General features: G+C 38.5%; 1 protein-coding gene across 1 annotated transcript in view; it reads right to left on the bottom strand.

Annotated features, from left to right (window-relative positions):
* The window catches only part of LOC109432005 (uncharacterized), a 189,070-nt gene that overhangs the window by 59,858 nt on the left and 115,935 nt on the right, over nucleotides 1–13,277 (bottom strand). Inside the window, exon 3 of the mRNA XM_029868400.2 lies at nucleotides 7,039–7,182. Coding sequence (XP_029724260.2) covers nucleotides 7,039–7,182 — 144 coding nt within the window. The remainder of the gene's footprint in view (nucleotides 1–7,038; nucleotides 7,183–13,277) is intronic.

Genomic DNA, 13,277 nt, shown 5'->3' with positions numbered 1-13,277 from the left:
TTCATCATCTGGCTCAAGAGTCATTGAATGATGAGTTTACATGTTTTACAGCCAATTAGCTATATAAAATTCGATATTTTCCGAAATTGCGTGTTGGGCGAACTTCAAAGACACTTTCAAACTTTGGTTACCGTATCTGTATCGCAAATGTAATGAATTTTCGAATACATGTTTCTAGCTGCCAAGTATTCGCCTAATCCGATTTCGTCATCAGAAGTTCTATAAATATTGAAATTTATGCATAAAATTGTACTTTTCTGGAAGTTATGACATATTTATTATGGAAATTGCATACTTTTAGGCGTTTTCTTAAGATTTCTAAACTTCAAACATAAATAATTTGAAAATTTAGTAAACTCATAAAAGTTTTGCATAGCTTTTTGCATTCTGGGGTGGTTAATGCAGGTGGAAAAAATATTTTCAGCAATTACAACAACATTTCACTGATTAATCAATTACACCCCGAAAGTCAAATTATTTATTTTTTATTTCAAATTATATTTGTTTGTAATAAAATGTTTTGCAGTAGAATTTTCAACTTCGGTGACTGATAAAAACCATGGTCGTACTTGTTTGAATGCATTGAATGTAACCATATCGATAAGTATTCAAAAAATATTCGTCAAAAACTGCGAAAACTGATCAATTTCACCCGAAATCACGGTACGAAGGTTCTGAAGGTTGATGAATTTTTTTTTCATAGGTAGGGATCATATATATATATATATATATATATATATATATATATATATATATATATATATATATATATATATATATATATATATATATATATATATATATATATATATATATATATATATATATATATATATATATATATATATATATATGAACAAAAACTAAATTGTAAAAAATTGAGTCGCCTAATGTTCCGAAAAACTCCAGTGGAAAACAAACTTTTTCCACAGATACCACCTACTTTGAAAAATCATAACTCAAGAACAAAGCATCGTAGACAATTTTTTTTTGTGAAATCATAAGCAAATTTTCTCAGCAATTCCTAGATGTATTTCTGGAGGAAATCCTGGAGAATTTTCGGGACAAATTCCTGGCGGAATCCCTGGAGAAGTTAATGCAAAAATTTCTGAAGGAGGCATCCCTGGAGAAGTTCCTGGAGTAATGCCTGGTGCATTAGAGAAATTTCTGATGAAATTCCAAGATAAATTTCTAGAAGAATTCCCAGAGAAATTTATGGAGGAATTACTGGAGGAATCTTAAGGAAGAATCCTTAGAGGAATCTCTGAAGGAATTTCTAGAGGAATCCGTGAAATAGCTCCGCAGTTCAAATTCATAGATTAATTCCTGGAGGAAACCTGCAAGAATTTCCGATGAAATCCCTTGGAAAAATTACTATAGAATTTCCTGAAGAATCTCCTAAAATAATATCTGCAGCAATCTCTGAAGGATTTCCTGCAGAAATGCCTGGAGGAATGCTGTAGGAATTTCCGAAGAAATTCCTGGAGGGATTCCTGGATCAATTTCTGAAGAAATTCCTGAAGAAACATCTGTGGTAAATCTTGGTGGAATTCCTGGAGGAGTCCCTGGAGAAGTGCCTGGATGAATTCCTGGAGAAATACCTGGAATAATGCCTGGATAAATTCCCAGAGAAATTTATGGGGGAATTTCTGAAGGAATCATTCCAGGATATCCTGGAGGTTTCCTGAAGAAATCCTTGAAAGAATTTCTAGAGAAATTTCAGGAGGAATTCATGCAGGAACCCCTGAAGGAAATTTAGGAATAATTCCTGTAAAAACTCCGAGAGGAATTTCTGGGGGAATTTCTTAAGGAGCCCCAGTAGTAGTAATATCTGAAGGAATTCCTATATGAATTCCTGGAGGACTTTCTGAAGATATTCCTGGGGTATTTCTGAAGAAATCTCTTAAGGAATTCCTGGAAAAATTCTTAGAGAAATTCTTGGAAAGAACCCTGGAGGAACCTCAGGAGGAATTCCTGGAGGAACTTCCGGATAAGTTCCAGGCGGAATCCCAGCAGGAATTCCTGGGCAAATCTCTATAGGAAATCTTGGGGAAATTCCATGGAAGAATTCCAGGATAAATCACTTTATCAATTCTTTAAGGAATCCTTCAATGAATTCCTGGAAGAATCTCTAAAGCAATTCTGGAAGGAATCCATGGAGAAATTCCTAGAGGAATTCTTAGAGGAATTTCTGGTGGAGTTCCAGGAGAAATTTCCAGAGGAATTTCTGGAGGAATTCCAGGAGCAATTTCAGAAGGAATTTCTGGAAGAATGATTGGAGGAATCATCGGTGGAATTTCTGGAGAAATCCATGAAATAACCCTAGAGAAGAAATTCCTGGATTAATTCTTGGAGGAAATTCTGGAAGGATTTCTGGAGGAATTCCTGGAAGAATTCCTGAAGGAACTGCTGCACGAATTTCCGAAGAAATTCTTTGAGGTATTGCTGGATCCATTCCTGAATAAATTCCCGGAGGTATTCCTGAAGAAATACCTGGGGTAATTCCTGGTGAAATTCGTGGTAGAACTCCTGGAGGAGTCCCTGGAGAAATGCCTGAATGGAACTCCACGAGGAATACCTGGAATAATTCTTGAATAAGTTCCGGAAAGAATTTTTGGGGCAATTTTTAAAAGCATCCCTTGAGGATTTCCTGGAGGATTCCTGAAAAAATATTTGAAGGAATTCCTAGAGAAATTTTCTGGAGGATTCCCGCAAAAATATTTGAAGGAATTCCTAGAGAAATCTCAGGAGGAATTCATGCAGGAATCCCAGGAAGAATTATGGGAATAATTCTTAGATTAACTCCGGAAAGAATTCTTGGGGAAATTTCTTAATGAATCCCTTGAGGATTTTCTAGATAAATTCTTGGAGAAATTGCGATAGAAATTTCTGAAGGAATCCTGGAGGAATGCCTGGAGGTATCCCTATAGAAATCTCTGTAGGTACTTCTGGAGGAATGCCTGGAGAAACCACCGGATAAATTCCTGGAGACATGCCTGTATCCATTCCTGGAGGAATCTTTCAAAAAAATCCTTAAGAAATCCCTGGAGGAAACCCTGAAAAATTTCCTTGAAGAATCTCTGAAGAAAATCCTGGACTAATGTCTGGAGCAATCTCTGGATAAATTCCTAGATGAATTCCTGGTGGAGGTTTTAGAAGAATTCTGGGAGGGACCTCTAGAAGAACTTCCGCAGCAATCTCTAGATTAATTCCTAGAGAAATTCCGGGATGAGTCCATAGAGAAACTCCCAGGAGAAATTTCTGAAGAATCCTCTTGAAAAATTTCTAGAGGAATCCTAAGAGAAATTTCTAGAGAAATTCTTGGAAGAATCCCTGGGAAAATTCTTGGAAAATCCCTGGAGGAGTCCCTGAAGCAATTTCTGGCGGAACCTCATGAGGAATGCCTGGAAAGTTCTGGACAAGTCCTTGCAGGATGTTCTGGTCATATTCCTTGTGGAATCCCAGGAAGAATTCCAGGATAAATTTGTAAAGGATTTTTTAGGGAAATTCCGTGGAACTATCCCTTGAAGAATTTCTGGAGGAATTCTTGATTGAATTCCTGGAGGAATCTCGAGAGAAATTCTGGAAGCATTATTTTGAAGAAATTCCAAGAGAAATTTGTGAATAAATTCCAAGAGAAATTTCTGAAAAAAATCCAAGAGAATTTTCTAGAGGAATTCCCAGATGAATTTTTGGAGGAATTCCAGGAGGAATTGCGGTAGTAATTTCTGAAGGAATTCTTATGGAAGTTCCTGGATCAATTCCTGGAGGACTTTCTGAAGTGATTCTTGGGGTAATTCTTACGAATCCTTTTGAGTAATTTCTGGAGGCATCCTCAGAGGAATTTCTAGAGAATTACTTGGAAGAATCCCTGAGGAAGTTCTTGGAAAGAAACCTGGAGGAATCCCTGAAACAATTTCTGGAGGAAGCTAAGGAGGAATTCCAGGACAAATCTCTATAGGAAAACATGGGGAAATTCCGTGGAACTATTCATGGAACAACTCCAGGAGGAATCCCTAAATGAATACCTTGAGGAATCCCTGAATGAGTTCCTGGAAGAATCTCTAGAGGAATTCTGTAAGGAATCCATGGAGCAATTTCTGAAGGAATTCCTGGAGAATTTTTTAGAGGAATACAGAAAGAAATTTCTGGAGCAATTTCTGAAGGAATTCCTGGAGAAATTTTTAGAGGAATTCAAAAAAGAATTCCAGGAGGAATTTCCAGAGGAATTTCTGGAGGAATTTCCAGATGAATTTCTGGAGGAATTTCAGGAGGAATCCCAGAAGGATTTTCTGTACGAATTACTACAGGAATCATCGGTGGAATTTCTGGAGGGGTCCATGAAATAAATCCTTGAGGAATGTTTTCTCTACCCTAGAGAATAAATTCCTGGATTAATTCTTGGAGGAAACCCTAGACGAATTTTCGTAGGAATTCATGGAAGAATTCCTGGGTCCATTCTTGAATAAATTCCCGGAGGAATTTCTGTGGAAATACCTGGGGTAATTCCTGGAGAAATTCTTGGTAGAATTCTTGAAGGAGTCCCTGGAGAAATGCCTGAATGAAATCCTAGAGGAATGCCAGGAGAAAAACCTGGAAAAAATCTTGAAAAAAAAAAACCGGGAGGAATTTCCGACGGAATTCCTTGAGGAGTTCCTGGAGGAATCTCAAGATTTATTCCTGATGGAATGCAAAGCTCGATTTCTGAGGAAATTCCAGGAGGAGTTTCTGAAGAATTCTCAGGGGAAATACTGAAGAAACCGCTGCAATTCCTGAGGAGATACTTAAAACCTGGAATAATTCCTAGGGGAGTTTCTGAAGGAATCCCAATTTTTAAAATAATCCCGGAATTCGTTTTTGAAAGAATAACAGAAGAAATTTCCGGTGAATCCTTGAAGAAACTCTTGAAGTAATTTCTGAAGAAACCCGATGAGGAACTCTTCATGGAATCTCAGGAGAGCTTTATTAACGAATACCTCGAAGAATTTTTGTAGATATATTCCTGGATGAAAAAAATTGAAGAAATCAATGTCTGTAGTAATTGTTGAAGGGTTACCAGGATCCCCAACGGTTTTTTTTAACTAATTTTTCAAGCAATTCTTGGAGTGTTTTTTAATAATCTCTAAGTAAAAATTTCTAAAACAATTTCAGGAATACATTCTTGAAGAAATACTTCGAATCGTCAAAGATGTAATTATTGGAGCAATCTCTAGTGCATGGTTTCCCAAACTGTGGGTTGCGACCCCCCAGGGGGGTCGCCGGCGTTCATCCAGGGGGTCGCGAAAACTACGTCAGCTGGCAAAAGGGGGTCGCGCGACCTGAAAGTTTGGGAACCTATGCTCTAGTGGAATTCTGGAAGGCTTATATGGAGAAATCCTTGTAGAAATCTCTGAATATCTCAGAAAGCAATCTCTGTGTCTGTAGCGTAGCTTACCAGGATATCGAACATGTCGTGTGAGGATGCAAGGAGTATCGTGAGGTCAGATCTGAGCTGCATGAAATTCTCCGGGTCCGAGGAAAACAACAGAAACCCGTTAGAGAAGTGTTGGCAGGACTTGATTTGGAATACATGAGCCTGATTTACCAGTTTTTGAAACGTGTTGATGTCAGAGTTTGATGTAGTACGTTCCTTGTTTTCGTTGTCCGCCTTTTGGTTTTGTTGTTCGCCCCTGTCTGTCGTCACCCCCTTCCGTTTGTCCTCTTCTTGTCGTTTTCTACCGATAAAGTCCTTTCTTTTTGGTTCCGTTACAGATATGGACAATTTGTCCCATCAATGTTTTAGTATAAGTTAGCAAATAATTTAGTTTTAAACCCATAAATCCCTCCTTCCCAATTTTTTTTCCTCAATCCTTAACCTCGAAACAGCCGCGAGTACTTCGGCTTCCCAAACTAACATAGCTTAAGGCAGTAATAAATTGTAAAATGTAAAATCATTGTAAAAAAACAAAAGATTTCGGCTCAGTTATGCTCATGTGGCGCCCGAGCCTTCCAAATAAACGAATAGTAAAAAAAAAATCTCTGAATACCTGCAGAAACACCTTAAAGGATCTCTGGTGAAATTCTTGAAGGAAACCTCGAAAAAAGCACTGGAACAATTACTGGAGGAACCTCTAATGATATCCCAGGACAAATCCCCGAAAAAATGTCTAGTGGAATCCCTAGATGAATTCTTGATTCAATTTCTGGAAGAAGCCATGATGGAATCACTGAAGCAAACAATAGAAAAAAAATCTTGGAGGAATTGTTCGTACTCATATAGTTTACGAAACTATGAACAAATCTTGAACAGTCATTTTGATTACTCAAAACTACAATACCGATTTGCATATTTGCAAGTCAGCCAACCACCACCGCCCCCCCCCCGCCCTGGGCCCCCTTCAGGAACAAATCCTAGCTACGCCAATGAATTAACAGTTATGCGGAGAATAGAAAATAAACAAATGCTTTCCTTTTCACTGAAAGACTTTTTTGTTAAGTTGAGCGAAATTACTCCAAACATCCACCTCAATGGTGCATTCTATACCAACATCTTCACATTCTCTGTGATAGCTCTTGTGAACTAGAAAAAGCTGCAACCGTCAGCGAAACTTTTGTGGAAATTTTTTACCATACACTATGTTTGTTCCATTTATACCTACCACGACATACACACACATCCAAAGAAAACTTTTGTCAACGGACGATTGTGGAAAGCACTTTCAAATGGTGGCACATTTATTATTTACAACACCACAAAGTGGATAAGCTTGTATGTCCAAATATATTTTCGGGGATCAAGTTTCACTAGTTTTGACATCTAGGACAATGGGTGGAAATCGAGAGACACGCTTTAACCTATTTTTCTAAGGATGGTTCATAAACGACGTTCTTCACTAATCTGAATTTTCGGAAAACTCTCTGTCCTTTCCTCACTTATCACTTTTGTTCGTTCACTGAATGCATGGACGACTGTAACCCACTGCTTTCTATTCAATGGTCACTGTTTTTGATTCACCCATTATCTGTTTTCCCATCATAAATAGCGCATCAGAAACTTACCTGGTCGGTGAAATTATCGGTGTGAAAGACAATTTTGACGGCATTCGTTTCGCTGATGAATGTTTGCGGTTGCTCCGACTCGCCACAAAACTGACCCGGCTCCCGCCGGTTCGATACGTCGGTTTTGGCGTTGCCGTCCACAATCTGAAAATGGAACACGAGGAAAAAGCGACCGCTGATTATATCCGTTGAATAAATTTTGTTTTAATCGACTGATTTTTGTTTTGTTTTTCGTTATGTTCGGTAATCCCTGAGGGACGATTCCACTTTGGTGTCACCATTCATATGGCTTTACGCTTTGGGTAATACCGTGGTTCCTGCCCTTATTTAAAATTATGATTCGTTTAATGTCATTATTTTTATTCGATGGAGCATCCGATTATGCCTTTACAAGTTGGGTTTCAACCATTTTCGATGACATGGTGGCTGCTGTTTCAGTAGCAGGAAGATCAAAATCAATCTTGGAGAGTGCTGTATTTTTGTTTAAGTTTTTGTATGGAGCAAAACTATGGAACTTCTATATTATCTTACAACCAACACAGTCTGTCTTCTGGACTGCAACGTACATAAACCATTCCACATTACACCCATTATCATTATCTTCATAAGCAAAGCCATCATCATCATCCAATAGTATACCGCCGTCCTAAATCCGGCTCCGGTTGGCTATCGTTTTCGCATACCAACCAACCATTTGATTTGGTCCGATGGCTCATTGATTGCTTGCTGGATGCTATCGAAGCTGGGATTCAATTTGAAAACAAGACATAACCACAGACAGACTGCTGTTCGAACTGTTGGCAAACCTTCTGCTTGAGATGCAAAACCGACGTCAATGTTGAGCTGATCCTCATAATGAGATAGAGAATCTGCTCGTAAATATCAGGTCAGGGGTCATGCCAACAACCATCGAACGTTTCCAGTCTGGCAACTAGCGGTCGGACAGTAGGAAATCCGTAATAGAAACTATCGCATATGGATGAGCCTAGCTTTGGTTTGCCCATTAGTTGAATTGGCACATGGTGAATGTTTCCGGAGAGAAATTCGAATCAGATCGTAGCCAGACAGAAAATGAAACTAACGAAGATTGATTGACAATAACGAGCCGAGGGTTTAGAACTGAAAAAAGATATGTGTATGTCTCAAATGGCTGAGGACATTGCCAGAAATCAGAGAGTCTAGAAAATCAGGTCACTGCCCTCTGGTGTAGTATTTTTATTTGGACCAGAGAGAGAAAAGTATGTTAGGTGTTGTTGAAATGTGATTCTATTTATAGAGATTATCTTCTGGTGTTGACCTTAGCGATCAGAAATAGACATCCACCGTTTCACTCTAAAAGAAAATTGGCAATCCTATAACAAGCTTCAAATTAAATATTCAGATATGACTCATCAATACAACATGGAGGACTTGCAACTTACTTTTAGTCTGTTGAGTTTATATTCTTAGAAGAAATGGCTTTCCCATCTTGATAAAATTTGATGATAAATTAGCACTATTTTTATCCTCATTAGCAAGTCAGATCCTCTGTTCTCATGCACTCTGCCCTCCATTACAAGGTTAGGGGTTTGTGTAGCGCGTTGCGAGCCAGCCATAAAGCTCACTAGCAGCAACAAGGAAACAAGACAAGAATGCGAACTAGATTCAATATGTAGTAATAACCCGCACGACGGAAAAGGCCTTACGATTGGAAACTCGGTACGTGGAACTGTAGATCTCTAAACTTATTCGGAACCTCCCATATACTCAACGATGTAGAAGTGGCGCCAATAGAGGGGTTTTCCCCAATTTCAGCAAATGGCGGAGGGGCGTCTAATGTATGAAGCGTCGGCAATGATGGGGGAGGGGGGGAGTAGGGGTTATGCAGTCATCAAAAATGCAGCTGAGAGCACCATCGGATACATGGAACGAAGTCGAGGGTTGGTTCAACAGAAAATGTAGAGCGATTATAGAGGAGAAGAACGCAGTACGACCGGTTATGCTGCAGTATGGCACTTGGCAGAACGTGGACTGTTACAAACTGAAGCAAAAGCAACAGACATTCCTCTTTCGGGAAAAACAACGCCACCCGGAAGAAGCGGAGTGCGTGGAAATGGTAATGCTCTGTCATTCCATAAAATCTTGGAAGTTCTGCCAGATGCACAACGCATCTCGCAATGGGGCACGAGCCGACATGTGCCTTTTGACCAGAGATACCTCACACACAGTGTTTTAGATTTTGATTGACAGGCTCACAGACCCTGATATGTTCTATTCTGTCAAATGCACATTTTGTGGACTTTTCGAATTAACTTCGATATATCACCCCACAGTTGTCTCCAGATAAAATACAATTGATTAAACTCGGATATTAACTTAAGTATAGAAATTTTTATTTTATAAATACACGATTGGCTATTATACTGACTCTATTGCCTAACGAATGATTAGCACTGCTCGCAAGGATGAAAACACTCACTTGCAAAAAGTTACACTCACTTAAAATTATTTCAGCTCAGAAGCATGCTATCAAAAATCAGTGTATGATAAACTTTTATCATGCAGTTTAATCTTAAAGTTTACCGAATAAAGCAAAGGTGACACGTGCATAGTAACAGAGCTATGAAAGTGACTCCCCACGGAGTGTGAGGAATTTACGACTTTGGCGTATGCAAATTCTTAGATAAAACTATAAGGTAAAAGTCCTCTTTACACTATTTTTGATAGCATGCTTCTGAGTTTGCCTGATTTGCCTGTTATCTGTTGTAATCCTTTTTGGAGCCACCATGTGGTTTGGAAGAATTTCGTAACTCAGCGATCCAGGTCATCTGTGGGTAGGGGACAAATGCGATCAATCGCCCGCTTGTACACTCCTGTAACCGTTTTTATTGTTACTACACGCACGACTCCGTTTGATCCGGGGTGTAATGTAAGCTGGCGATTCTTGCCAACGGTTAGCATAGTGGAGGCATATTATCCTCCCGTAGTATGATGCTGTCGATTTGTAAAAGGTTTAACGGTAGGCGTCTCGCTAATGTTTACATCTGCCACAGCTTGATTCACCGTAGCATTGAAAAATTTGCTGTATTTGCTGGTTGCAGCCAAGGCGGTTTCCTGATCCCAATCTTATATCAACAGGTTGGGCTCAGGAATTGCTTTCATAACAGAGTCTATAAAAAAGTTCGGGAGTTAACAAGGTCGTGAATTTAAAAGCGATTTTGCCGTAACCAAACTGCTTAAGGTCGATCTCTTTTTAGAGCGCAGGAATAATTCGTCCTGGCGGGACCACGCACGCCGGAAAAGCTGCTGACTGCGGGAAGAAAAGAACAACTTGCTTCACGGAAGTGTCTCTCAGCGCGTTTTAAGCCGATATTGCACCCATTCGTCGAAAGGGAACCAAGGTCGTGCGTAGAGCAACCAAGGAACGGACAAAGGTAACGGAGCGACACCCAAAAATAATGACACGACTGCCGCAACTGATAAGATTATTCGACGCTCAGGTGATTGAGGGGGCGAAATCACGATCAAGAATTACCTAACCTGCAAATCGAATCCCACAGGTTTTGTTTGGTTCACGTCGTGGTTAACGGATTACGGATTAAAAAATCGGGTTTCTCCGAAATTAACAAACGCTAATATCCCCAGGGTTCTTTTATATGATGCCAAAACCCACACGGAACGGCGATTCCGGGTTGAGCAAACAGGAGGCGCAGGCGATCGAGATCGATCATATCCCGTAATTCCGACTCACGAGGCTCACTCGGTGGGCCGAACTCGAGGCTGATGAGCCACGCAGGAAAACCCGTGCAGAGGAAAAAGCTCAATAATAGCAAATGTTGATATGGAGATAAGAAAGTGATATTTGTTTGTTTGAGATAAGAGGTAAAAGTATTGAAAATAATAGATCGGAAGAAGGAAGCCACCATTCAATTGAACCTAACTTGTCAGGCTTCTTATCACCTATGGATCACTTTATGTACTTACGTGGCAACTAAATCTCGCTTTGAAACACATATTCAACACAGTTTTTGATCTCGCAAAATAAAATTTCTACCAACATCACTTTAACTTTGTTATACTTACCCAGGCAGACAAGAATATCTAAATCAAATCTCAAATCGAACAATTTTTATTCTAAAATTGAAAGAGTATCGCACCAACAATTCAAAGTGATATGATATCAGTTTTTGTTTGTCGAAATATCGGAAAATTTCCAGGTAAGAACAAATTTAGCTCTTCTGCGCGAAATGGAACACATACACCCATAGAGATGGCTCAATATTAGCGAAATGCCATGTGCCCTTTCTGAGCTGTGACAACGAAGAACCTCATGCTCTTGTTGCCATGATATTCACAACACTGAGCCGCAGTTGAGTGTTAAACATTGCCGCCTGTGAATCCTAAGGTCGTAGCCCAAGTAACATTTTAAGTTTTATGCTGAACTACAAGATGGTTATAAAATAACATTAATAAAACTCCTACGAAGGCAATAACATCTTCATTGCTTCTACCAAAACCTCGTGAAGACTAGAATCGAGCCAGTTCGCCCACCCTTGCGAAGGTTGTGAAGGGTGCTAAAAGTCAATTGCAATAAAGTAGTTTGACATTTATGATAACCTGTTGCATGCCACTTCATCTTAGTAGATGCTACTTACACTAGCAAGGGTATTTATAAATTATTCTTGCCTACGATAAATTCTTCTTAAAATATCGTTAATTATCTATTAGTAGAACTTCAAAATTGTCAGATATCAAGAGAGGTTTTTTTTGTCAAACAGTGACTTAGTTTCCATGAACCTGCCAAATTTACTGTGAAATGTGCTGTAAAACATTCATAGAAAAAGTGCCCCCTTCAAAACCGGTTATATTCTACAATACTTTTTCTAGAAATAAAACTTTTAATTTTCGTTTAAAAGTACTTGTGACAAAATTTGCCTAAAACGTTTCCATTTTGGTTTCTTTTACATTATTTAAATTAGTTTTGTTCAGAATATGTAATGGTTTATACGAATTGTCACATAGATATGTGCTCTACTTTAGAGCATCAATTAGCGAAAACATTTCAAATTAATATGGCGGAGACAAAAACATCATTTTTTATCAGCATAGCTATTTTGCTTTTATGAAAGAATCTATTAATACAAATAGATTAGAAATCGCATTTATGAAAGCAATATAGATGCAAAACAGTTGTTTTAAAAGCCGGTATTAAGCCATTCAACATTTTTTCAGCTTATATGGAGGCCTAACAGCAACCTGATATAATTTTGACAACTGAGCCTCATTACATTGAACTCATATTTTACGTAAACGAATCACATTTCATTTTAATAATTTCGTCAGTTCTACTACATCGCGGATATTTCACACCCGGGAGCATCACAATTAAACACGACTGAGTATCGACAACTGCGTCAGTTAAGATTCTGTAAACGGTTTTCTTCTGTGGCGATTCAGCGTTCAGGCTTGTGTTTGAAGCCTCCAATCCGACATGGTGTTTCCGGCGCTTGCTGTGATCTGATCGTCTATGCAAGTTTCTTTCCTCGACCGGCAGAATCACGATTAGGAGATCTGATCTTGCAGCATTCATATATTGGTTGAACCCGTTACTCCACGCAGTGATGAAAAAAACATGGATAACAGAGATCCCCAAGGGCGACAGCCGCTGCGCTGGTCCTTTGTTTAGTTCTTGGTTTGGTTTAGTAATGGCATTTATGAAAACAAAACACTTTTATACAATATTTTATGATAACTTCCATAAGCATCAATTCGATAGATTTATCGAACGGAAGGCATAGAATGTCATCCCGACTAGATGGACATTACAAAATTATAACAAGCTGTGTTGTTTTGTTACTTTAAATTTTTATAACAAGGGTTGTTATAAAACATGTACCGTTAGTGGTTAAAATAACATAAATTCTAACAAATTTCCTACTGAAAAGAACAAAAATGTAATAACTTGTGTTATGATCATAACAAAAATTACAAAGCATGTATCATGAAATATGATAGAATTTAACAAAATTATAACAAATTGTGTTATAATTCCTTTGACACCTATTAGGGTAAAAACTAATTTTTATACTCATTTTTTGGGTAAATATTTTTGAAGGAGAGAAAGTGCATTGAAGAACCCCTTGGAATTTTCTTGAAAGCAGTTTATTTTCTCGTTAGTTTTTGTTTTGAATATCTGGCAACAATGCTGTATCGAAAAATCAGAATAAAGTTAAACCTTGTAAACGACGGTTGTGTTCGAT

This window comes from Aedes albopictus, chromosome 3 (genome assembly GCF_035046485.1).
Source record: "Aedes albopictus strain Foshan chromosome 3, AalbF5, whole genome shotgun sequence".
NCBI classification, from domain to species: Eukaryota; Metazoa; Arthropoda; class Insecta; order Diptera; family Culicidae; genus Aedes; species Aedes albopictus.
Note: the sequence above shows the minus strand (reverse complement) of the source record. Positions and strands in the feature narration are given on the sequence as shown.